Genomic DNA, 27,963 nt, shown 5'->3' with positions numbered 1-27,963 from the left:
GACTGTGGGGAACTGTATCAAACACCTTGCGGAAGTCAAGACACATGGCATCTACCTGGGAACCGGTGTCTATGGCCCTCTGAGTCTCATGGACAAATAGCACGAGCTGGGTTTCACACGATCGTCTTTTTCTAAACCCATGCTGATTCCTGCAGAGTAGATTTCTAGTCTCCAGAAAAGTCATTATACTCGAACATAATACATGTTCCAAAATTCAACAACTGATCGACGTTATAGATATAGGTCTATAGTTCTGCACATCTGTCCGATATCCCTTCTTGAAAATGGGGATGACCTGTGCCCTTTTCCAATCTTTTGGAACGCTACACTCTTCTAGAGACCTATGGTACGCCACTGCAAGAAGGGGGGCAAATTCTTTAGTGTACTCTGTGTAAAATCAAACTGGTATCCCATCAGGGCCTGTGGCCTTTCCTCTTTTGACCAATTTTAATTGTTTTTCTGTCCCTCTGTAATCTATTTTGATGTTTACCATTTTGTCATCTGTGCAACAATCTAGAGAAGGAACTACAGTGCAGTTTTCCTCTGTGAAACAGCTTTGGAAAAAGACATTTAGTATTTCGGCCTTTAGTCTGTCATCCTCTGTTTCACTACCATTTTGGTCACAGAGTGTCCGGACATTTTGTTTTGATCCACCTACCACTTTGACATAAGACCAAAATTTCTTAGGATTTTCTGCCAATCAGTACATAGAACTTTATTTTCAAATTCGTTGAACGCCTCTCACATAGCCCTCCTCACACTACATTTCGCTTCGTGTAATTTTTGTTTGTCTGCAAGACTTTGGCTATGTTTATGTTTGCTGTGAAGTTCCCTTTGCTTCCGTAGCAGTTTTCTAGCTCAGTTGTTGTACCACAGTGGTTCTTTTCCATCTCTTATGATCCTGTTTGGCGTATACCCGTCTAATGCATATTGTACGATGGTTTTGAACTCTGTCCACTGATCCTCAATACTATCTGTACTTGAGATAAAACTTTTGTGTTGAGCTGTCAAGTACTCTGAAATCTGCTTTTTGTCACTTTTGCTGAAATCACCAATGCTGTAACCACTTTATGATAGCTGATTCCCTGTTCTGCATTAACTGTTTCAAATAGTTTGGGTCTGTTTGTCACCAGAAGGTCTCATATGTTATCGCCACGAGTCAATTCTCTGTTAAACTGCTCAAGGTAGTTTTCAGATAATGTACTTAAAAAAATTTCACTGGATTCTTTGTCCCTGCCACCCGTTATAAACATTTGAGTCTCCCAGTCTGTACCTGGTAAATTAAAATCTCCACCCAAAACTATAACATGGGGGGGAAATCTACTCGAAATATTTTCCAAACTTTCCTTCAGGTGTTCTGCCACAACAGCTGCTGAGCCAGGGGGCCTATAGAGACACCCAATTACCATGTTTGAGCCTGCTTTAACCGTGACCTTCACCCAAATTATTTCACATTTGGGATCTCCATCAATTTCCTTTGATACTATTGCACTTTTTATCGCTATAAGCACGCTTTCCCCTTCACTGTCCTGCCTGTCTCTGCGGTATACATTCCAATCTGAGTTTAGAATTTCATTACTGTTTACATCTGGTTTCAGCCAACTCTCCGTCCCTAGTACTATGTGGGCATTGTGAATGTTTATTAATGAGAGCAGTTCTGGGACATTTCTATAGACGCTCCTGCAGTTTACTATTACCACATTAATATTGTCACTCCCTGTTGCGTTTTGCCTACTGCTACCTTATTGCATCTCAGGAGGCGTCTTGTCGGGCCTAGGGAGGGAATTCTCTAACCTAAAAAACCCACATGTGCACTCCACATGTACTTCGCTACCCTTGTAGCTGCTTCGTGCTTGTAGTGCACACCTGACCTGTTCAGGGTGACCCTACATTTCTCCACCCAATAGTGGAGGTCGAGAAATTTGCAACCCAGATCTCGGCAGAATCGTCTGAGCCTCTGGTTAAAGCCTTTCACTCGGCTCCAAACCAGATGTTAATGTTAAGATGTCTTATGTGGTTTGATGTATGTGCAGTTAAACAAAATTGTCCTGTATTTTATTGCCTTTTACATCATTGTTAATATTACTGGGATTTGGTCCACTGTGTTTCCTTTAAATGAATGTTGTTATTGAGCTGAAGTTTTACTAATGTGTATCTTAAGTACCAAGGAATGAAAGCTTTATTGTAATAAAAGTAATGTTTATTAATTTAGTATCTCAAGAGAGTCCGCCCCAGGTAGCTGAGTGGTCAGCGTGACAGACTGTCAATCCAAAGGGCTCGGGTTCGATTCCCGGCTGGGTCGGAGATTTTCTCCGCTCAGGGACTGGGTGTTGTATTGTCCTAATCATCATCATTTCATCCTCATCGACGCGCAGGTCGCCGAAGTGGCGTCAAATCGAAAGACCTGCACCAGGCGAACGGTCTACCCGACGGGAGGCCCTAGCCACACGACATTTCATTTCATCTCAAGAGAAGGTTCAGCAACACTCATCAAAGGAACACTGTTTCCTGACCGACCTGCTTAAATGACCTAAAGGTTTTAAAAGTGTGTCCATTTCAAGCCTGATGATAAGCCTTTTATATATTATGTTCTGCAACCTCGGGAACTTGCAATACACAAACAGTATTTCACAATTTCCACAAACTCACCATATGAATTTGGTGCAGGTCTCGCATGGACAACAAAATCATCTAGGGATAAGGTAAATTATTACCAATTAGCTTTTTTAATATTATATCTACAGTGAAAGGGAATGATCTGTCATTGAATTTCTGTATTTAATTGGCATAAGACTGAGTGGTGCTGACTAGTAGGAATGGCCTGTCCAACAGTCTTCATTGTTTGTTGGCTGATTTGCTCACTCATGAAGATAATATCAGGGTTATAATATCGTATTGCTAAAGGATGTTGGGAGCTTGTTGTCATGCTGCAGAGTAAGTCTAATTTATGCCATTCCCAGTGTATTTTTAGGAAACTCATACATTATGCTTTTATTACATTCTTAAGTCCAAATCAGAATTGGTTTTGTTTCCTACAATAAATGAAAACAGTTTCAGCCAGAAGCCATCACCAGAAACGTTAAAACGTGAAACAAAATTTACTGTTACAGTCTGAGACAAAGTACTGGTAGAACACAGAAAAAAACTGTGTTTTGTACCACATCAGTACACACCACCGGACACATAGTATCTACTTGCAGTAGCACCACACATATGAAGAGCATTAATTCATTTCATTTCATTCATGGATTCATTGTATTTCACATATCCTATCAAGGAAAACCTTTGGAGATGTAAAACAGGACAAAGTATACATTAACAAAAGACAAGGAAATCAAAGAAAATTATTCAGTATGGCCTACAGAGATTATTTTTATTTTATTTATTTATTTTTTTAAAAAATCAAAGCCTTCTAAGCTTTTCATGCTAATTGAGGGTATATATGCAAAGTCTTCTCAAAATGTGCTTCTGACCAAAAAATGACGCTGGTAGCTGGAGTCCGAAGTTTCTGTTAATCATGCCTTTTGTGGTCTTGTGGAGGTACTTCCATAGCAACTTTCATCCCATAACAAATATTTCATTATATCTAACTGAGAAGGGAACTAACAATTTTCATAAATTTAGCTTTAAATTTTTTTAATGTAACGAAATATTTACTTTAAAATTTTCATCCGCTTTTGTACCCCCTTAGGTGTTGAATTTCCTGAAAGACTGAAACATGTATTTTTTTTTTATTTCTAATCGAGAATTCAAATACCAGTTGTCACAGATGTGGCCTTAAAAATTCTTGAAGAGTTTTTTAGTAATTATTATTTTCAAAAAAACTTTCATGCACTATTTTGCCTCCTTCGTGGTTAAATTTCCAAAAATGCAGAAACACTTTTTTTTTTTTTTTTTCATTTTCTAACTGAGAAATCAAATACCATTTTCATAATTCTAGCTTCAGAATTCCCTTAACAGAAACATACTTTGAAAAAGCCTTTTATCCCCTATTTCATTTCCTTAAGAGTGGGATTTCAGACAATCCCTTCTTAAATGGTGTCTACAGTATAAGATCCACAACCTCCACAAAAGAGTCAGTGAATCAGTGTCACTCTATTTCACCCCCTTAGGGACTGAATTTCCAAAAACAGTGAAACATGTATTTTTCTCTAATTGAGAAGCCAAACGCCAATTTTCAAAGATTTAGCTTTAAAAATGCTTTCGCAATTAAATATTTTCATAAAACATTTCACCCCCTTAGGGGTTGAATTTCCAAAAACAGTGACATTCGTATGTTTAATTCCTAACAGAGAAGCAAAACATAAATTTTCATAGATTTAGCACCAAAAATGTGTGCACAATGAAATATTTCCATAAAAACTTTTGTCTCCCATTTCTCCACCATAGAGGTTGAATTTCCAAAAACAGTGGAACACATATTTTTTTTATTTGTAACTGCGAAGTCAAATACCAGTATTCATAGATGTAGCTTTGAAAATGTTTTAGTAGTTCTTCAATAATAATATATTTTCAAAAAATACTTTCACCCACTATTTCACTCCATAGGGTTAAATTTCCAAAAATACTGAAACACATATTTCTTAATTGCTGACTGAGAAACCAAATAGTAATTTTCGTAGGTCTTGCTTCAAAATTGCCTTAATAGCAACATTTTCCAGAAAAACCGTTCATCCCTATTTCACCCCCTTAGGGTTGGAAGTTCAAAAAATCCTTTCTTAAACTATGCCTACAGTGTAAGACCCACACCTTCTCCAAATTTCTGCACTTAGTGGTTTGGGCTAGGCAATGATGAGTCAGTAAGTCAGTCAGTCAGAACATTACCTTTTAAATATGAAGACGAGGTCAAAATTAAGCCTGGCTGGGGCGTTATCTAGACACAAGTAACTGGCCTACGTAACTCAAGTTAATCACCAGATGTTTTTACAAGCCACCTGATTCCACCATAACAATTGTAGAAACATTCAATGAAAGTCTACACTCAGTAGTGCAAAGTACCTCAATCATGGAATATTTGTCTGAGGCGACTTTAATCTACCAACTATAGACCAGGAAGTCTGTGGATTAATAGCAGGTGGTATGGACAGATAGTCTTGTGAAGTAGTTCTGGGCACATTTGCCAAAAATTCTTTTGAGTGAGTAGCATGACAACTCACATGCATTGGAAATATTTTAGACCTTGTAGCTACACAAATAGGGCTAATCTTATCAACAGTGCCAATATAGAGACAGGGATTAGTGACCACAGTTTCATCATAATGACGACGGTTACTGAAGTTAGTAAATATGTCAAAAAGGATAGAAGAATATTTATGCTGTAAAGAGCAGAAAGCAGTTGTTAGTATTCTACTTGAACATTTAATGGACGTCATTTAGTTCCAGTATGATGAATGTAGGGGAGTTGCGTGCAAAGTTTAGACTACAAGGGACTTTTTTTTTTTTTTCAACCTCTGATCGCTTAGTATAGAAGCTACATGAGCGGCAGAAAGTGGACTATACACTCCGCCACTGCCGACCTCAAGGCAACAGTCTGTGTTGCACTACAGCCACGAAGACATGGCTGCCGTCATTGTTGCTCCCAATAAGTGTGAATTATGAAGTGTAATTCAGTTTCTGCAAGCAGGAGGGAATAGTGCAGCAGAAATTCATCAGAGAATGAGCCGAGTGTATGGTGATAATATCACGAACAGTGTTGTGCATGAATGGTGCCGAAAGCTTAAAGATGGCCGAAATGACATGCACAATGAAGGAGGGCCAAGGATGCAAGTCTGTCATTACAGCTGACCTTGTTGAACGAGTTGACAGAATGGTTAGAGAAAGTCATAGGTTCACCATACCTGCTTTGTCTGCAAGTTTCAAGATCTGTTATACACACTATCATTACTGAACATTTAGGCTACAAAAAACTTTGTTCTCATGGGTTCCAAAAATGTTGACGGATGCCCACAAAAGTCACACAATGGCGTCAGGCTTTGAATTTCCTTGATCGTTATCGCAATAAAGGAGAGAACTTTTTGAAATCAATTGTTACTGGAGATGAAATTTGGATCTCATACAACACAATAGAAACAAAACGGCAATCAAAACAATGGATGCATCAAAATTCACTATGGCTACTGTGTTTTGGGACCAAAAAGGTGTGTTGCTTGTAGAGTTTACGCAGCCCAGAACCACTATCAATGCAACTGCTTATTGTGAAACTTTACATCGTTTGCAGAGAGCCATTCAAAACAAATGAAGAGGAATGCTGATTTCAGGAATTGTGTTGATCCATGACAATGCTCGTCCACACACTGCTGGCACAACCCCACACCTCCTTGAACAATTTCAGATTTCAGCAGGATGTTTCTCATCATCCACCGTACAGTCCTGACCTGGCACCCAGCGGCTTTCACCTTTTCCCTGAAGACATGGCAAGGAGGGCAGCACTTTCAAACCAATGAAGATCTTCAAACAACGGCAATGCTCATTTGCAATCATTGGTGGCAACATTTTTTGAAGGGGGTATTGCAAAGCTTGTCCACAAATACAATAAATGTCTCAATCTTTTCGGTGATTATGTTGAAAAGTAACCATAAGTGAACAAAACTTTTGGTTATAAAATAAAAAATAACTGTTTTCTATGAACTTGTCTTATTTATAGCCTGTGGGCAAGGGGGGGGGGGGGGGGGGGGGAGAAGGCCCTTGTTATTGTAAATCACATTCTAGAGAAGTATGTGCCAAATCAGTAGATTAAGGATGGGGGAGACACATCGCGGTTTAATAACAAAATTCGGAAAATGCTGAGGACACAGAGATTGTTGCACTCATTGTTCAAAAAAGAATGTGCAAGTGTTGACAGGCAAAAGTTAGTAGAAATTCATGCACCTATAAAAAGACGTATGCACAAAGCATACAACTATTTGCTGTCATATGTTAGTGAAAGATCTTGCCAATAACCTGAGAAGATTCTGGTCCTGCATAAAATCACTAACCAGGTCGAAGTCTTCTAGTCAGTCATTTGTCAACCAGTCTGGTGTGACAATAAAAGACAGCACAGGAAACCTGAAGCTTTAAATTTTGCATTTAAAATATCATTGGATTGCACAGACATAGCATCATTTGACCATCACACAGATTCATGTATGGAGGACATAGAAATAGCCATCCCCGGCAACTGAAAGAGTTGAAAACAAATGAGTTGGCAGGTCTGGACAGAATTCCAATTCGGTTTTACAGAGAGTACTTTTTGTACTGGCCCCTTACTTAGCTTGAAGTTATCGTGAATCTCTCACCCAGCGGAAAGTCTCAAGTGACTGGAAAAAAGCACAAGTGACACATATGTAAGAAAGGTAAAAGAACAGATCCACCTAATTACAGAGCAATATCATTAAAATTGGGTTGTTGCAGACTTCTTGAGCATAATCTTAAGTTTGAATATAATAAATTTCCTTGAGAAAGGAGAACTTCTGTTCACAGATCAGCCTGGATTTAGAAAGCAAAAATCAGCTTGCTCTTTTTTCATGCAATATCTGACAAACCAGGGATGAAGGGAAACAGCCAAATTCCGTATTCCTAGATTTGCAGAAAGTGTTTGATACAGTGCCCCACTGCAGACTGTTAATGAAGACCTGAGCATACAGAATGGGTTCTCGGATATGGAAGTGACTAGAGGACTTGTTGAATAATACACTCCTGGAAATGGAAAAAAGAACACATTGACACCGGTGTGTCAGACCCACCATACTTGCTCCGGACACTGCGAGAGGGCTGTACAAGCAATGATCACACGCACGGCACAGCGGACACACCAGGAACCGCGGTGTTGGCCGTCGAATGGCGCTAGCTGCGCAGCATTTGTGCACCGCCGCCGTCAGTGTCAGCCAGTTTGCTGTGGCATACGGAGCTCCATCGCAGTCTTTAACACTGGTAGCATGCCGCGACAGCGTGGACGTGAACCGTATGTGCAGTTGACGGACTTTGAGCGAGGGCGTATAGTGGGCATGCGGGAGGCCGGGTGGACGTACCGCCAAATTGCTCAACACGTGGGGCGTGAGGTCTCCACAGTACATCGATGTTGTTGCCAGTGGTCGGCGGAAGGTGCACGTGCCCGTCGACCTGGGACCGGACCGCAGCGACGCACGGATGCACGCCAAGACCGTAGGATCCTACGCAGTGCCGTAGGGGACCGCACCGCCACTTCCCAGCAAATTAGGGACACTTGCTCCTGGGGTATCGGCGAGGACCATTCGCAACCGTCTCCATGAAGCTGGGCTACGGTCCCGCACACCGTTAGGCCGTCTTCCGCTCACGCCCCAACATCGTGCAGCCCGCCTCCAGTGGTGTCGCGACAGGCGTGAATGGAGGGCGAATGGAGACGTGTCGCCTTCAGCGAGGAGAGTCGCTTCTGCCTTGGTGCCAATGATGGTCGTATGCGTGTTTGGCGCCGTGCAGGTGAGCGCCACAATCAGGACTGCATACGACCGAGGCACACAGGGCCAACACCCGGCATCATGGTGTGGGGAGCGATCTCCTACACTGGCCGTACACCACTGGTGATCGTCGAGGGGACACTGAATAGTGCACGGTACATCCAAACCGTCATCGAACCCATCGTTCTACCATTCCTAGACCGGCAAGGGAACTTGCTGTTCCAACAGGACAATGCACGTCCGCATGTATCCCGTGCCACCCAACGTGCTCTAGAAGGTGTAAGTCAACTACCCTGGCCAGCAATATCTCCGGATCTGTCCCCCATTGAGCATGTTTGGGACTGGATAAAGCGTCGTCTCACGCGGTCTGCACGTCCAGCACGAACGCTGGTCCAACTGAGGCACCAGGTGGAAATGGCATGGCAAGCCATTCCACAGGACTACATCCAGCATCTCTACGATCGTCTCCATGGGAGAATAGCAGCCTGCATTGCTGCGAAAGGTGGATATACACTGTACTAGTGCCGACATTGTGCATGCTCTGTTGCCTGTGTCTATGTGCCTGTGGTTCTGTCAGTGTGATCATGTGATGTATCTGACCCCAGGAATGTGTCAATAAAGTTTCCCCTTCCTGGGACAATGAATTCACGGTGTTCTTATTTCAATTTCCAGGAGTGTAGAAACCAGTATGTTGTTCTGGGCAGCAAGTATTCATCAGAGATACAGGTCTTGTCAGGAGCGGCTACAGGGAAGTGTGGCAGTATCATTCTTGTTCTTTATATACATAAGCAAATTGGTGGATACGGTGAGCAGCAATATGCAACTGTTTGCTGATGATGCTTCAGTGTATGGGAAATTGTTGTCACTAAGTGACTGAAGGGGGATACTGGATGACAGAATTTCTATTTGGTATGATGGTTGGCAGCTTGCGCCAAAAGTGTAAAAATGTAAGTTAATGTGAATAAGTAGGAAAAACAATTCTGTAATGTTCAAATCCAGTATTAGTGTTGTGCTGCTTCACACAGTGACATTGATTAAACAGCTAGGTGTAATGTTTCAAAGTTATATGAAATGGAACAAGTACATAAGGTCGGTGGTAAGGAAGCCGAATAGTCGACAATGTTTTATTGGGAGAATGCTAGGACAGTGTAACTCATATGTAGGGGAGACCATGTTAAGAACACTGATGCAACCCTTTCTTGAGCACTGATGTGGTGTTTGGGATCCTTATCAGTTTTGATTAAAGGAAGACATCGAAATAAATCACAGGTGTACTGCTAGATTTGTTACTGGTAGATTCGAACAACACTTATTACAGAAATGCTCTGTGATCTCAAATGGGAATCCTTGGAGGGCAGACAAAGTTCTTTTCATTAAATTTAGAGGAAAGGCATTTGCAGCTGACTGCAGATCAATTCTACTGCCATCAACATACATTTCATGTAAGGGCTAAGAAGACAAGATAAAGGAAATTAGGGTTCATATGAAAGCATATAGGCAATTGTTTTTCTCTTGCTCCATTTATCGAGGAACAGGAAAGGGAATGACTAGTAGTGATACAAGAAATCCTCTGTCACGTGCCACATGGTGGCTTGCTAAGTATGTAGGTAGATGTAGATTTATTAGATTTAAAAGCTGTTTTTCAGAGTTCAGTTTACAGTATTAGTACTTGTCATACAGGTTTATAACAAATTCTGCTGCTTGCTATACAGCTAATGTAACTTCTCAATCACTGAATCTAATTATTCAGATAATTTGTAGAAAGAGTAGCAAATGAGGTACATTTTTAATTTTCTTTTGAATTGGTACGGATTACGAATTTCTTGCTTTATGATAGATGAGAGGTTGTTAAAAATCTTCCCAACAGAGTGCAAAACTACATTTTTATCCCTGCACAAGGCAACAAAGTCTACATGAGTATTATTTTTGTGTTTTGTATTGTGACTGCGTAAGCCACAAGGCAGCTGAAACTGATTTTAATTATCAGCAGCAAAGACCATTAACTGATAAATGTATTGGAGTGAGTGTAAGAACTCTAAGACCCTTAAAAAGACTTCTGCATATATGCAGTTATAAATTTTACACAATATGCTTATGCTCACTTCTGATAAATAAACATTTTATTTATTTTAGGTGCATTGCATAATTCTATAATCCAACAGGAGTGAAAATATGAAAAATAAGCCAACACTCTTGTCTTTAGATCAACACAATGAGAGATGCTTGTAAATGTGTGACACACTCAACTCAGCTTATTGATTAGTTTATCTATATGTTCATTCCATTTTAACAACATAGGAAAAGACAGATTGCTAGGTACTCTAAGTCTAAGTTGCAGACAGGCACAATTAAGACACACTTACATATAAGCTTTCAGCCACAGATTTTGTCAGAAAAAGTAAAACACAAGCAAACACGCCTGATGCACACATGTTCGCTGACTCTGGAAGCTCGGTCCAGAATGCCACACAATTCATTCACACATGCAAGCACACCACATGCACATATGACCACAAACTCTGGCAGCTCGGACCAGAATGCCATCAGAAAGGAGCACTGTCTGGCAGAGTGTGCAGCATCAGGCAGTTATGAGGCAGGGAGGTGGGGAAAACGAGCGAAAAAGGAGAGGAGCAAGGAAAGGTGGGCAGGTGCATTGGAAGAGAGCAGCAAACAAAGAAAGTGGGAGATGAGAATGGGGAGGAGGTGATAGGACGGAGAGGGTGGAAACTGTTGGGTGGAGCATGTGGGGACAGTATGTTACGATACATTGAGACCGAGATAATTACGAGAGCAGAGAATGTGTTGTAAGGATAACGCTTATCTATGCAGTTCAGAAAAGCAGGTGGTGGAGGGGAGGTTCCAGATGGCTCAGTTAGTGAAACAGCCATTGAACTCAAGCATGTTATGTTCAGCTGCATGCTGTGCCACAGGGTGATATACTTTGTTCTTGGTCACAGTTTGGTGATGACTGTTCATCCTCGCAGACAGCTAGTTGGTAGTCATACCAATATAAAAACACTGTGCAATGATTGCAGCAGAGCTGGTGAATGACATGGCTGCTTTCACAGGTGTCCAGGCCCTTGATGGGGTAGGATAAACATGTGACAGAACTGGAATAGCAAGTGCTGGGTAGGTGGATTGGTCAATTCTTGCACCTGGGCCTTCCACAGGGATATGATTATTGTGGATGTTGGGATTGGGAGTGGCACAGAGATGGACTAAGATTTTGTGGAGGTTGGGTGGTCGATGGACCACCACTTTAGGAGGGGTGGAAAGGATCTCTGGTAGGATGTCCTTCATTTCAGGGAATGACGACAGGTAAATGAAGCCCTGGCGAAGGATGTGGTTCAGGTGTTCCAGTCTGGGGTGGTATCGAGTGACGAAGGGGCCACTCCTTTGTGGCTTATTCTTGGAGGTGGTGAGAGGATTGAGGGTGTGAGGGTAAATGGCACAGGAGATCTGTTTGTGGACTGGATAGTGTCGGTCTGTGAAGGCCTTCATGAGACCCTCAGCATACTGGGCAAGGGGGCCCTTGTCACTGCAGATATGTGGTCTGTGGGTGGCCAGGCTATATGGGAGGGGTGTTTTGGTGTGAAAGAGATGACAACTGTTGAGATGATGCAGGTGTTGTTGGTGGCATTCAGGCCCGAGCTGCTGGAGTTGGACATCATGTGTGCATGAGGTGTTCCTGCTTGTGAGAGTGAATGTGTATTTTTCTCTTTTTCTGATGAAGGCTGTGGCTGGAAGTTTGTGTGTCTTTTAACTGTGCCTGTCTACAACTTAATATGTTATCTTTATGGTAAGTAGCAATCTATCTTTTTCTACATTGTTGATATTCCTGCCTGGAGATTCAATTTTTTTTATTCCAATTTAACTTGTTAACTAGCTGAAACTCAAGGAGTTGTATACAGTACATTTTGTCGAGTGTATGTCCATCAGTGTCTACTTCTGGTGTTAACAAGTCATTATTGCTGGGTTGAAATAACATAATATGAGTCTTTATGAGATTAGGACAAACACAGTAGCTGTGAACCACTTGTAGGTGTCTTCGGCTATCATTTGAGTTGTGTCAACTAAACATAAATGTGGGCTCTAAGAATAGTATGCCTGTGTCATCAGCAAAGAATATAGTTTTTGAATCACCCTTTAATATCATTTATGCAGGTTTGAAACGTGAGTGGGCCTTGTACTGATCCTTGTGGCACTCCATGGTTACTTTAATGTCCAAGACATAGTTTTTTTAATGGGATCATCTTCCTCCTTTTATGAAGCTAATACTCCATCCATGAAAAAGAGATGTCGTTATGCCATGACACTTTAGTCTTCCAGTCAGTATATTGGGGTCCTTGCATATAAAGGCACTGGTGAGGTGGTAGAATAATTCTTCTTGTTTAGCTCCCTCAGGACTTTGTGATGTCTTGTAGTGCTTCCTCTGTAGAGAATCCTGTACAAAAGCCAAACAGAGAGGCAATTAACAAGTTCTGGTTAGTTAAATCAGTCAGTGCTCTACCATATGCCACTTCCTCAAACACTTTTGAAAAGAGTGGGGTATGAGATCATTTGCTTATCTCCAGTTTTACAGTTGGGTGTTCGTATTGCATATTTAAGCTTATTAGGAAATATGCCCAGAGGCAATGATTGATTACAAATAGTATCTAAGAGTAATCCTAACAATTCAGCATAAGGTTTTAATATTCTGCTACAAAATCCGTCACAGCCATCCGAATTACTACTAATTATGCCACTTCCTCAAACACTTTTGAAAAGAGTGGGGTATGAGATCATTTGCTTATCTCCAGTTTTACAGTTGGGTGTTCGTATTGCATATTTAAGCTTATTAGGAAATATGCCCAGAGGCAATGATTGATTACAAATAGTATCTAAGAGTAATCCTAACAATTCAGCATAAGGTTTTAATATTCTGCTACAAAATCCGTCACAGCCATCCGAATTACTACTAATTATTAACGTGATGAATAATTATCTCAGGGGATGTATTTTTTGTCTGTCGGTAGTGCATGCAGTATCAAATAAATGTAATGCTTCTGCATTTCGTTGTTTATTAGTGTGTGCCGTGTTTGCTGCTACTGTGAGGAAGTAATCATTGAATTTGATGGCCAATGATTTGAAAGTGAGACAATTTGTACCACAGCTATTTTCTGGGGGCTCAGTTTCATTTGCATGCTACTTTTGTTTATTTCTTGTTTTAAATTGTTAGCCACGAGGCCACCGGCGGTCACAGCAGAGGCTCAACCTTGATGCTGTGGACCCGCTAGCGGTCACAGCAGAGTATTGCATCTAATGCCATGACCTGGCAGTGAAACATCCACCACTGTGTGTGCAAGACAATGAATGTGTCAATGTTTCAAATAGATTTTGCTTTAGTGTTGGACTATTTTATTTTGTGTGCACTGTGCAAAAATTTTATTCCCCTATTAACAGGCTCGAGGATTTTACAGTACTAGTTGTGACTATAGTCTGTCTTCCATATAGCATAAGATACTTTAATTCTAGAAGTTATCCATCCCTTATTCCTTCTGCTGTTTTACCATTGTTGTTTTAGGGGAAAACGAGACCCAAAATGCTGTAAGAATATTTTGAAGAGAAAGTTAAATTTTCCATGTACACTATCTGCTTTATATATTTCTCCCCAGCATTCTTCCCATAATTAGTCTCTAAATTTTATGATAGAGTCATTATTGATGGTTGTTTGATACAGTGCTTGTTTTTCTAAATTCTGTAAAAATTGGTCAGTATATTGTACTGTTAACATTTGATCATCAAGGTCATATAAACTGTTGACTATACTTTTACAATTAAATCACTGTAGGTTGTCGGGCCTAAAAACAGGGAATTTTTCTGCAGCGTATAATTTGAAGTTGGGCATCAACAACTGTAGGTGCCCTCAGTTAAATCAAATCAAGATTAAAGTATCCATTGACAATATGATGGATATTGCTACAGTCTGACTGGGTGCTTCTGGAAATTAGCCATGCATTTTTATCTGAAGCATTTAGATGCAAACCATGTTCTGTATGCTGTAGTTGTGACACCCAGGTGTGAACATCTCTCTTCCCTGAGCAATTCTCTATATTCAGTGTTAAATTTTTCCACTGCACTCTTTAGTCATGGTTTATGATACTGCTGAAGGAGTGACAGAATCTTCACACTACTGTGGTGAGAATTCACAACAATGTGTCTAATGTCATGTTCAGAATTAATAGAGGGAAACATTCCACGTGGGAAAAATATATCTAAAAACAAAGATGATGTGACTTACCAAACGAAAGCGCTGGCACGTCGATAGACACACAAACAAACACAAACATCACACAAAATTCAAGCTTTTGCAACAAACTGTTGCCTCATCAGGAAAGAGGGAAGGAGAGGGAAAGACGAAAGGATGTGGGTTTTAAGGGAGAGGGTAAGGAGTCATTCCAATCCCGGGAGCGGAAAGACTTACCTTAGTGGGAAAAAAGGACGGGTATACACTCACACACACACACACACACACACACACACACACACACACACATATCCATCCACACATATACAGACACAAGCAGACATATTTAAAGACAAAGAGTTTGGGCAGAGATGTCAGTCGAGGCGGAAGTGCAGAGGCAAAGATGTTGTTGAATGAAAGGTGAGGTATGAGTGGCGGCAACTTGAAATCAGCGGAGATTGAGGCCTGGTGGATAATGGGAAGAGAGGATATATTGAAGAGCAAGTTCCCATCTCCGGAGTTCGGATAGGTTGGTGTTAGCGGGAAGTATCCAGATAACCCGGACGGTGTAACACTGTGCCAAGATGTGCTGGCCATGCACCAAGGCATGTTTAGCCACAGGATGATCATCATTACCAACAAACTCTGTCTGCCTGTGTCCATTCATGCGAATGGACAGTGTGTTGCTGGTCATTCCAACATAGAAAGCGTCACAGTGTAGGCAGGTGAGTTGGTAAATCACGTGGGTGCTTTCACACGTGGCTCTGCCCTTGATCGTGTACACCTTCTGGGTTACAGGACTGGAGTAGGTGGTCGTGGGAGGGTGCATGGGACAGGTTTTGCACCGGGGGCGGTTACAAGGGTAGGAGCCAAAGGGTAGGGAAGGTGGTTTGGGGATTTCATAGGGATGAACCAAGAGGTTACGAAGGTTAGGTGGACGGCGGAAAGACACTCTTGGTGAAGTGGGGAGGATTTCATGAAGGATGGATCTCATTTCGGGGCAGGATTTGAGGAAGTCGTATCCCTGCTGGAGAGCCACATTCAGAGTCTGATCCGGTCCCGGGAAGTATCCTGTCACAAGTGGGGCACTTTTGGGGTTCTTCTGTGAGAGGTTCTGGGTTTGAAAGGATGAGGAAGTGGCTCTGGTTATTTGCTTCTGTACCAGGTCGGGAGGGTAGTTGCGGGATACGAAAGCTGTTTTCAGGTTGTTGGTGTAATGGTTCAGGGATTCAGGACTGGAGCAGATTCGTTTGCCACGAAGGCCTAGGCTGTAGGGAAGGGACTGTTTGATATGGAATGGGTGGCAGCTGTCATAATGGAGGTACTGTTGCTTGTTGGTGGGTTTGATGTGGACGGATGTGTGAAGCTTGGACATCCGTCCACATCAAACCCACCAACAAGCAACAGTACCTCCATTATGACAGCTGCCACCCATTCCATATCAAACAGTCCCTTCCCTACAGCCTAGGCCTTCGTGGCAAACGAGTCTGCTCCAGTCCTGAATCCCTGAACCATTACACCAACAACCTGAAAACAGCTTTCGCATCCCGCAACTACCCTCCCTACCTGGTACAGAAGCAAATAACCAGAGCCACTTCCTCATCCTCTCAAACCCAGAACCCCTCACAGAAGAACCCCAACAGTGCCCCACTTGTGACAGGATACTTCCCGGGACTGGATCAGACTCTGAATGTGGCTCTCCAGCAGGGATACGACTTCCTCAAATCCTGCCCCGAAATGAGCTCCATCCTTCATGAAATCCTCCCCACTCCACCAAGAGTGTCTTTCCGCCGTCCACCTAACCTTCGTAACCTCTTGGTTCATCCCTATGAAATCCCCAAACCACCTTCCCTACCCTCTGGCTCCTATCCTTGTAACCGCCCCCAGTGTAAAACCTGTCCCACGCACCCTCCCACTACCACCTACTCCAGTCCTGTAACCCGGAAGGTGTACACGATCAAAGGCAGAGCCACGTGTGAAAGCACCCACGTGATTTACCAACTCACCTGCCTACACTGTGACGCTTTCTATGTGGGAATGACCAGCAATGAACTGTCCATTCACATGAATGGACACAGGCAGACAGTGTTTGTTGGTAATGAGGATCACGCTGTGGCTAAACATGCCTTGGTGCACGGCCAGCACATCTTGGCACAGTGTTACACCGTCTGGGTTATCTGGATACTTCCCACTAACACCAACCTATCAGAACTCCGGAGATGGCAACTTGCCCTTCAATATATCATCTCTTCCCGTTATCCACCAGGCCTCAACCTCCACTAATTTCAAGTTGCCGCCACTCATACCTCACCTTTCATTCAACAACATCTTTGCCTGTGCACTTCCGCCTCAACTGACATCTCTGCCCAAACTCTTTGCCTTTAAATATGTCTGCTTGTGTCTGTATATGTGTGGATGGATATGTGTGTGTGTGCGCGAGTGTATACCTGTCCTTTTTTCCCCCCTAAGGTAAGTCTTTCCTCTCCCGGGATTGGAATGACTCCTTACCCTCTCCCTTAAAACCCACGTCCTTTCGTCTTTCCCTCTCCTTCCCTCTTTCCTGACGAAGCAACCGTTGGTTGCGAAAGCTTGAAATTTTGTGTGTGTGTTTTTGTGTTTTTTTAATTGTGTCTATCTACCAGTGCTTTCCCATTTGGTAAGTCATGGTATCTTTGTTTTTAATATATTTTTCCCATGTGGAAAGTTTCTTTCTATTTTATTCATATACAGACACAGGCAGACATGCCTGTGTCTGTATATGTCTCTCTCTCTCTCTCTCTCTCTCTCTCTCTCTCTCTCTCTCTCTCTGTGTGTGTGTGTGTGTGTGTGTGTGTGTGTGTGTGTGTGTGTGTGTGTACCTGTCCTTTTTTCCCCCCTAAGGTAAGTCTTTCCACTCCTGGGATTGGAATGAGTCCTTACCCTCTCCCATACAATCCACATCCTTTTGTCTTTCCCTCTCCTTCCCTCTTTCCTGATGAAGCAACCTTGGGTTGCGAAAACTTGAAATGTGTGTGTGTTTTTTATTGTGCCTATCAACATACCAGCATTTTCTCGTATATAGGCCACTGGCAAAATACCCAGGCTCGTGAAAAGGGGTCGACAAGAGGTTCATGAACTTACACCACTTATTGTCCGAATCGCCCATTTCTGAGCCAAAAATATCCTCTTAGAATGGCAAGAGTTGCCCCAAAATATAACACCAAATGACATAAGCAAATGAAAATAAGCATAGTAGACTAATTTTCGTGTCGAATTATCACTAACTTCAGATACTGTTCAAATAGTAAAAATGGCAGCCTTAGTCTTTGAACAAGATCCTGAACGTGGGCTTTCCAGGACAGCTTACTATCTATCTGAACACCTAGAAATTTGAACAGTTCAGTTTCACCAGTGCTAACATGTGCAGCACAGTACTTTAATATTTTGCTAGGAACTCCATGAGAGTCCTTAGTCTTCCGTGATTTAATTATTGACTCAATCTCCCCCTTGTCTGTATCACAGAGGAATATTTCAGCAATCTCGGAAAGGCATATGACAAGAAGGTTACATGATTCCCTGTAGAAACCAAATTTTAATTTAATTCATAAAATGATTGTTAAATATTGTACATATTTCTGATTTATGAGTAACAGAAATATTTTTACTGCAAATTGACTGTATATCATCGACCTTGTGCTGCTGACCAGACACTTCTTCACAACTAATTTTATCCTGTGAATTAGCTGTTCTATTTGCATGCCACATGCTCTTTGCCTTCCTAATAACATTTGTAAGCACCTTACAATACTGTTTATAAAGGGCTACTGTAGTTTGGTTGTGACTACTTCTAACGTTTTGATATAATTCCCGCTTTGTTCTACATGATATCCTTATCCCACTAGTCAGCCACCCAGGCTGCCTATTACTGCTAGTACCCCGTTTCTAATGGAAAGCATTATATTTATCATCTATGTTATTGACATCACAAACATCCTGCCACTCTTGTTCCTTGACAAGGTTTAAAAAACACACTATTGCTGTTGGATTAACTTCCCTACACAGTTTGTAATTAAATGTGACATTTGTTTGAGTACTTAAGCCTTTTAATGTTAAAATTTGTGCATCGCGATCTCAAAGGACATTCACCTTTTTACTAACAGAAGGCCCATCTAGTAATGAAGAATGAATAAAAATATTGTCTATGGCTTTGCTACTGTTTCCCTGCACTCTAGTTGGAAAAAAATATAGTCTGCATCAGATCGTATGAATTGTAAGATCTACCAACATCCTTTTTTTTTTTGCACCATCATATACAAAATTTATATTGAAGTCAACATATATAATTAATTTCTGGTACTTCCTACAAAGTGAAGCAAGAACCCTCTCTAGCTTGAGCAGAAATGCTCTGAAGTCAGAGTTAGGGGACCTATAAACAACAATTAGAAGTTTAGTTTCACTAAATTCAACTGCCACTGCACAACATTCAAATATCTGTTCAGTGCAGTGCCTTGATACATCTACGGACTCAAATGGAATACTTTTTTTTTACGTACATAGCCACTCCCCAACCCCACAATGAGATCATTGAAAAACAACCAGCTAATCCTGATATACCAATAATTTCAGAGTCAACATCTATAAGCAGTTCACTAACTTTATCTCTAATACCTCTTATATTTTGATGAAATATGCTAATTCCTTCGCTACTTGGAAACATTACATCCTCTGAAGGTGAGCCCTTAGTTAGAGGGACTTCTTTAAGCAGGTATACCTATCAGGTGACTTCAATCTAAAAAAGGTGCAGCTAACACCAACTACTACAGGTACTTTTCCATGAGTGATCCCACCACCAGCACCCACTACACTGTCACCTATAAGCTTTGCCAGCCTCCCCTTCCCATACCTATTGAGGTGCAGGTCATGCCTGGTGAATCCCGATCTACTGATAGACCCAACTGGCATCACTCCCCATGTGAATGTGCCTAACAGCCGCATTAAGATGAGGCTGATCATGACGCTAAAACAGTTGCACATTAGTGCCACCAGTTTGAGTAACCATCTTTACCAGGTCCCTATCAAGACTGTTCCCTGCTCCACTCACTTTCACTACCTGACCCTCCTTCGTAAAATTCCTACATAACTACCCTATGCTGTCAGTCACTTTGAGCCAACCCTACACTAGGCTTCACAATGCTGGTGACCTGGTACTCATTCCCAACACTTCCTAAAACTGCTGGCCCACACTTCTACCGTGCGAACTACCTAGCGGCAGAACCTTCTTCTTTCTGTTAGACATTGCTACTGACCTAGGCCTCCTAACTGCTGAGGACTGCTGCATGTTTCCTACATCTACAGCTACACGAGGCTCCTCTCCACTCAACGCTGACAGTTGGTCAAATTTATTGCATATATGCAAAGTGAAACTTTCTGAATACCTCCTCTTCCCAACTGCCAGTTCCTATTCCCTACCACCCTTCACCCTCCTCAACCTATCTAGTTCCTCCTTTGCGCGTTGTAACTGCACCTGAACACAGATTCTGCATTCCCAGGAGACTTGCTAGAATGCCCACTGGCTTCCCCACTGCATTCCCCACAATAAAAATTCTTTGAACAAATCCTACACTGTAACCCACTACTCCCAAACCTACAACAGAGCCCACACTCCTCACTCATGGTAAAATTTTACAGCTACTGGAAAAAAAAGACTTCTAATGTTACCAGAGTTCATTTGCACCAGTAGAACTATTTATAGAACTAACAATAGCGGTCTCGAAATTCTCTATGTACTAAGGAAGCCACTACTTGTATTAATACTACTACACCACAGCTAATACCAATACCAACAATATTTCACAAAATTATTAGTTAAAACCAAAAATTCAAAAGGCCACTGGAACACTCGACGAAGTTAAAACACTGAATGAAAATTTTACTGAAATATTTCACTAGAAACAATAAGAAACATCAGCTGAAAACTAAAACACGAAATTTACAAAACGACTTCATCGCACAGAAAACCCTAAAAACTACAGCGAGCGAACATTTCCAAAAGTTTATCAAATTGTTATTTTGGCACAAACAGCATGAAACACCGCTGAAAACTATTAAATTTAATAACTGTATAACAGTGCACAAATAAATTTGTAAGTACTTAACTTTATAACCTCTACAGCTGCACTGCACACCGCAAAATGTAAACACACTACCGAGGCATGAGGCTTAGTCGAACAACATAAGCACCCTCGAGAATAACGGACCACTTGAGTCAGTAACATAGGAAGAAAGACTGAGATTAATGAAAATCCACTAATAAGTTACTTTTACAGTGAATATTAAATCAAATAGACTTTAAAATAAGTAACTGAAGATTAAAACTTCATAAAATACTGACGAGCAGTATCAACAGCACTCCAAAACTTCCTTTTTATACCCTGTACAAGATACACTAAGCACTTTTCTGATGTTCTTCGGCTATAAGAGGCAGTTTTCTTGACTCTGCCTGGGCTGCTAAAGAACGAATAGTTGCCCAGTTTCATTCGTCCACAGAACCAGTGAGGTCATCACAAGCATACCATCAATTCTTTATGCCAAGTCAAGCTCAGAAATCCTGTTTTTGAGATAATCATGTATGTGCAATATGTCATTCTGGAGGAGTAATGTCCTGACATGTAAATTAATTTAGGTAACTCTCTTTGTAAATAGCGTGAATGCTGTGTAACCATATTAAGATAGGTGTAAACTGTAAATCTGTACCCAGGATGACCTCACCAGTTATCACAGAAAATTAATTCCATTGCAGAATTTTTTTCAAGCTCCATGACAGCATGCAAATATACACTGAAGGAAAATATAAAACTATGCCTGCTTAAATTGGATGTGACTTCACCATTGAACACAAGTCCTGTAAAAATAATTCACAACCATCTGTGCTTGAAAATCCACTTAAAAAATCAGTTTTGGCTTCACTTTTGGTTTTAGTTCTTGAAGCACATAGTATTTATTTATGCTTTGAACATCAGACAGTTGAGCAACATATAACACACTATTGTGTGGATCCACTCATACATGGGTTTTTAAGGACCTGCAGTTGAATCACTAATAGTCACTCAACAAAGGGTAACTAAGGACAAAAGTATTCTGTGTAGTCACAAATTTTTGTACAATGGTGGGGTGAGGGAAAGAAACTAAAAATCCTGGTGATTGGGGTGTGGGTGTGAGCATGGGGATTGGGTTGGGGTGATCAGGGATGTTTAAAGGTCACTTTTTATCATCTTAAAAACTATAGCTTGTAGCAAAAATGTTTCTCAGTACAAAATTAAACTATATTAAACTTACTACAAAAATAGTTTCTATCCATTTTTTATCCTGCACTAACAGTTTACATGTTGCAGGATATGGAAAAAAATTCCAGATTATTAAAAATAGTATTTTAATGGTGTGGAATTTGTTTGTATTAAAAAGTAAAATGGGTTAAGGACAATTATTAAATCTTTGTACCACATATAAGTGCAGTAGAACAGTATTAAGGGATAAATTGTGTTCTGAGGGTGTAAAGGTTAAAAGTGTAAAAAGACAGGTCGCTGGATTGTCGTCAACCACTTCCTTCCTTTATGTGTCAACAGAATGAAGAATGAGCAATCAATTCCCCTATTCTCTGTACTGCACTGTCACAAAAAGCAACTAACTATAGGATGTTTCACAAAGTTGTACTGACTCTTCCACAGCTTGCCTTCTGAATCACTGGTGACAATGTGCCTGGGGGTGTTTATTTTCCACAAAGTTACTAATAACACTAATGTAAGAAAAGCATGTAGACTGAATCTATGTAAACCTCTGCACACTGTTCTGCACCACTAGTGGGAAACGTAATTCGTAGTAATCCTGTATGGCAGTTGTAGCGTTCTTCTGTTAAAGGCAACTTCCATTATCATGATTGGCGCTGCTTTTCAATTTGCAAACATACTACACCTCCCAAAGATTTCCTGTCCGTCTCTCCCATGTGAGTAGACAAAATAACTTCAGTGAGCTTGTGCAAATATAGTGGAGTTATTTTCAGTTTATTAAATATTTATTTTCAGTTGTTAAATGATGTATTACGTAAAAAAAAAGCTTAACAGCTGGAGCTGTCAACTGTCTTACACACTGAACAGCCGGTCCCAAGTGTGACATGCTGCCAATATTTCAAACAATGGAAAATCCGTGATTCCCCTCTAACAGTGGCCTGAGACTCCAGTCATGTGAGAGATTTGGTTTGCATGAGTGTGTATGTGTGTCTCGAAGGCCTTACTGGCTGAAAGCTATATTTGTGATAGTAGTTTTGTTGTGCCTGTATGTGACTATCTCCGCTATACGGTGAGTAGCAACTTCCTTTTCACAATACTGTTACATGCTGTCAATATTTCTACGAAAATGTACATTTCGCTGTCTCCACTATCAGTGGCTAGAATACTTTTCATAGTTGGAATGTATCAATTGTATCACCCATCATCTTAAGAGGCCCACAGGCTTAAATAGGGGCTGCCCTTGTAGCAAGAGTAGGTCACCTTGATGTTACTAGACCTCAGATATTTCAACACACGTAAGGCAGTGCATACAGCACATTACTATTCTACCTTTGAACATAATCAGTCTCATTCCATGAAATGTATTGACACCCACCTTGGAAGATATGCTGTGGATGTGTGGTAAGTGATTACACTCATTGTAGCCCACTCTACAAGTGTCAGCAATTCCTGAATGGAAGAGATTTATGCAGTCTATCAGTAACACAATTAATGATGAGAAAAGTGCAGTAACTTTCTGGTCGTTCATTAATTCACCACCAAGTGACTACAGCATGGTTACATGGCTTTACAATATGCTGTCTACAACAGACAGCATAAGGATGCCACATTTACCAACTTAGTCCCTTTCCCTCAAACATTACATACTTCACTGACAACATTGCACAAATTAAGTGCTTCTCAGCCATTGTTTATGGGAACATATTTTACATAAAATCTCGATTAACAACTGCAAATAGGTGTTGACTTAATAAATTGAAAATAACTCCACTAATAAACACACGCTCAGCGAAGTTATTTTATCTACTCACATGAGAGAAATGGATAGGAACTGTTGGGGAGGTACAGTATGTCTGTAAGCTGAAAAGCATGCAACACTTGTGATGGGGGACGTTGCTTTTACCAGAAGAACATTATTGCTGCCATATAGGATGTCTAAGAATCGCTTCACTTCTAGCAGTGTAGAACAATGTGCAGAGATTTACATAGATTCTGTCCAGATGTGTTTCTTTCATTAGTGTTATTAATAATTGATACCATGCTCCAGTCAACAACCTTTGTGGACGATGAACAACCCTGGACATGTCTGCAAACTGTGGAGTTAATGACTCAGAATTCGAACTGTGGAAAGGTTGGTATAACTTTGTGATACACAGTAGCAGTTTCCGGATTGCATGGGATGGAAACATCACATATTATTGATAGTGTTTTAATGGTATAAAATTAATGTATACTGTTAAATAATGAGGGTTAAGAACAGATATTAAAGGTGTGTACCACATCTAAGTGCAGTAGAACTGTATTAAGGGATAAATTGTGTTAAGGGGTGTAACAGTGTAGAAAGGTGGTGGTGGTGGTGGTTAGAAGTGCAAAGTCAAGGTAGGTTGCTGGATTGTGGTCATGCCATTCCCTCCTTCAGAGGTCTGCAAAATGATGAGAGAGCAGGCACTTCAGTGTTGTCTCTACCACACTACGTCACAAAAGGCATCTGTAGGGTGTTTCACAGAGTTATATTGAATGGGACCTTTTTTTTGAACTAAGTTAATGTAGTTATATTCTGTACTTGTAACATTTTCAATAGAAGCCACAGTTTTTGAGATATTCAAGAAAAACTTTGAAAAGTCTTTTTACATACCCCACTGTCCTTATGCTCACAACCCTCTGGTCAGGATTTTTGCTATGTTGCCCATGACACTCACACTTTACCACTGTCTACATGAATTTTTCCCCAGCTGACATTTTTTGGTCTTTGTTGACTGGGCTCTTAGGCTCTGTCCTAAGTGAAACAGGTGGCTGACTTCAGTTCATTGGCAGGACACGGGAAAATGCAACCAGTATACAAAGGAGATTGCTTACAAAACACTCTTGTGACCTGTTCTAGAATATTGCTCAAATGTGTGGGCCCCATACCATACTATGGAAGAGTATCAGAGAAATGCTGATAAACCTGAACTGTTGGAGACTTTAAGATGGGCACCACGAACCTGATAGCACAACCACCTCACTCCCATAAGGATTGCAAAGACAATGTTATACTAAAGGGGAGCTTCCACGTCGTCACTTCCACTTTAGGCAGCTGTGTTGTTTAGGTGCTGCAAGTTTTGCTGTTAATGTACTCGCTGCCAGGAACCCAACTAGATGCGGTCACCGGCAGTTTGAATGTTGTGTATTGTATGGAACTGGGGACCTAGGAACAACAGAGAGGCTTCGTCCCCGCTGTAGCCTGCAGTGGAACACAACCCTACAACAGTCCACTCACCACAACGCCGCCCCACACCGAACCCAGGGTTATTGTGCGGTTCGGCTCCCAGTGGACCTCCCGGGAACGTCTCACACCAGACGAGTGTAACCCCAATGTTTGTATGGTAGGGTAATTATGGTGTACGCATACATGGAGAAAGTGTTTGCGCGGCAATCAACAACATAGTGTAACTGAGGTGGAATAAGGGGAACCAGCCCATATTTGCTGAGGCAGATGGAAAACCACCTTAAAAACCATCCACAGACTGGCCGGCACACCGGACCTCAACACTAATCCCGCCAGGCGGATTCGTGCTGGGGACCAGCACGCCTTCCCGCCCAGAAAGCAGTGCCTTAGACCGCACTGTGTGTATTGATGTACTTCTTGAAGGAAAAAGCACACAAAATGGGCGAAAAAAATGGATTGCCAAAAGGCAACATTCCAGCCATATGGGTTGATTCAGAGTCTCAGAGATCCAAAACCTGATGATTACAAGAACTACGTAACAATGAGTCAGTATACTATCAACACACTTTTAGGTGATTACACTTGATTACTTTTTAGCACCTGATAGCTAATGTAGAACGTATAGCATAGCAAACTGTATCTTGATCTTATCTTTTTACGCTGTCCAACCCCCTGGTGGTCATCTCATCACTATCAATGACACTTTCCTCTACACTAACATCTCCAATGCCCATGGCCTTGCCTCCATTGAAGACTACTTTCCTAATGCCTGACTGACCCAAACTTACAACAACCTTCACAGTCACTGTGACCAACTTCATCCTCACTCACAATTACTTCTCTTTTGTAGGATCACCATCAAATAAATCTGCAGTACTGCAATGGGCACCCACTTGGCACTATTTTCTGCGAACCTATCTGTGGGTCATCTAGAGCAGTGCTCCCCAAACTGTGGGGCGTGATTCGCAAGATTTATTCAGGTAGGTCACTGAACAATTTTTAAAATAACTAAGTAAAATATCTTACCGACAGAAAATATGAAATCTTATTTCAAGAGGAAAGTTGTATAATCTGAAAGGTTATATACAAAATCATTCTGGCTTAATAACGAGCTCTGGGCGAAATGAGAACAGCGCAGGTGCACGACTCATCGGTATTTGCAATAATGTAACACCGCTTGTGACAGTGTGACTCATGACTGTGAGAGCGTGCTTTGTTTGTTTTTTGGTATAGTGTGTGCATGCATGTTTATTGTGGCGGCTTGTTTCATTTTATGTCACTATGGACCTGTGGATTAAAACAGGATCGTGCCAGAAAAGAGTGACTTCATGTAATTATGACAAACCCGCCACAATTGGTACCAGTGCATCATGTAATACACCTAAAGGTGGCTGTGTTAGTGAACTGAACTCCTTCCAGAAGAAGGCAAAATTTTGCTTTCGTAAATACAATGATGATTATTTGAAATATGGATTTGTGTTTTCTGGCAAAGATCAAGAGCCACTTCCTGGAAAGACATTTATCAAAGAAACATCCAGAATACCTAAGTAAGTCAATCGATTTTTTCCAAAACAAAAAACGAAAATTTTTAATGTGAAAATCAGTAATGACAAAATCTGCTGCTGGGGAACAAAATAAGCAAGCTACAATCACTTCATATCGACTGTCATTATTGATAGCCAAAAAGGGGCAGCTCACAATGCAGGAGAGGATATAATTTTACCAGCAGCCAAAATAATATCCTATGCTTTATTTAGCCAAAAGCACACAAGACTAATTGACGAAATACTCCTATCAAACACAATGGTAAAGGAAAGGATTGATGAAGTGTCAGAGTTTGTAAAACAGTCCATGATCACAGTTTCCAAGCAAAGTGACTACTTCTCACTTGAGCTTGATGCACAGATACAGCCGGCGAAGCTATTATTTTAGCTTTTGTTAGGTTTACGTTTGATGAGAGTATAGATGGGGAACTGCGCTTTTGTAAATGTTTGCTAATGACAACAACAAGGGAAGAAATTTTAAAATGTCTTGATGGCTTTATGGTAGAAAATGAACGAGTGTGCATAAAATGTTTTTCACTAACGACTGATGGTGCCTGTGCTATGTCTGGCGTTTAACTCAAGTTCGATTGCCAAAGTTGAGGCAGTTGCCACTTCTGTTCAGTGGACTCACTGTAGCCTGCACTGAGAGGCCCTTGTATGTAAAGGTCTGCCTGAAAGCCTAAAGAAAATCATTAATGATGCAGTGAAAATTGTGAATTTTATTAAATCTAGACCTAAAAATTCAAGATTGTTTGCCATACTGTGCGATGAGAACACAAGACACTTCTCCTGCACTGTGAAGTAGACTGGTTGTCAAGAGGGAAAGAGCTATCTAGATTATTCGAGCTTCGAGATGAACTGAGAATCTTCCTATTAGGACACAAAAGTGATGTGAAATCTGTGAGCAGTTTCTTGGACATGTTACATGACAAAAACTGGCTAGTAGGTCTTTCATATTTGGGGGACATGTTCAGTGCTCTTAATAGACTCAATTTATCACTGCAAGTGAAGGATGTGCACAAGTTCAATGTTCAAGATAAAATAAAAGCAACCATTAAAAAACTTGAAAGATGGTCCAGTGAAGTGAAAGAGAGTTGTTTTGATGCATTCTCTATCCTCATTCATTTCTTAGAAACATATGGAATTAAAGTTAATGAGAAAGCAGCAGCTGCTATGAAGGAACATCTTGAAGCACTGGCCTCTACTTTCAGGTACTTATTCTGAAATAATTTTACTAGTAATCACTAAGATTTGAAGTATTCCTTATTAAACATGTTTATAATTTTATGTTATTGTTTTTCACCCAGTACAG

General features: G+C 41.1%; 1 protein-coding gene across 6 annotated transcripts in view; it reads left to right on the top strand.

The window, feature by feature from the left end:
• Positions 1-27,963, top strand: part of LOC124711160 — a 72,618-nt gene that overhangs the window by 43,911 nt on the left and 744 nt on the right. For all 6 annotated transcript variants that reach the window (XR_007005433.1, XR_007005434.1, XR_007005431.1 and 3 more), the window contains one exon: positions 25,958-26,087. Coding sequence is in view for 2 of the 6 variants with exons in the window: in XM_047241072.1 (XP_047097028.1) it covers positions 25,958-26,087 (130 nt within the window). In the remaining 4 variants the exon portion in view is untranslated. The remainder of the gene's footprint in view (positions 1-25,957; positions 26,088-27,963) is intronic.

The sequence above is a fragment of the Schistocerca piceifrons genome, chromosome 8 (assembly GCF_021461385.2).
Source record: "Schistocerca piceifrons isolate TAMUIC-IGC-003096 chromosome 8, iqSchPice1.1, whole genome shotgun sequence".
Lineage (NCBI taxonomy): Eukaryota > Metazoa > Arthropoda > Insecta > Orthoptera > Acrididae > Schistocerca > Schistocerca piceifrons.
Note: the sequence above shows the minus strand (reverse complement) of the source record. Positions and strands in the feature narration are given on the sequence as shown.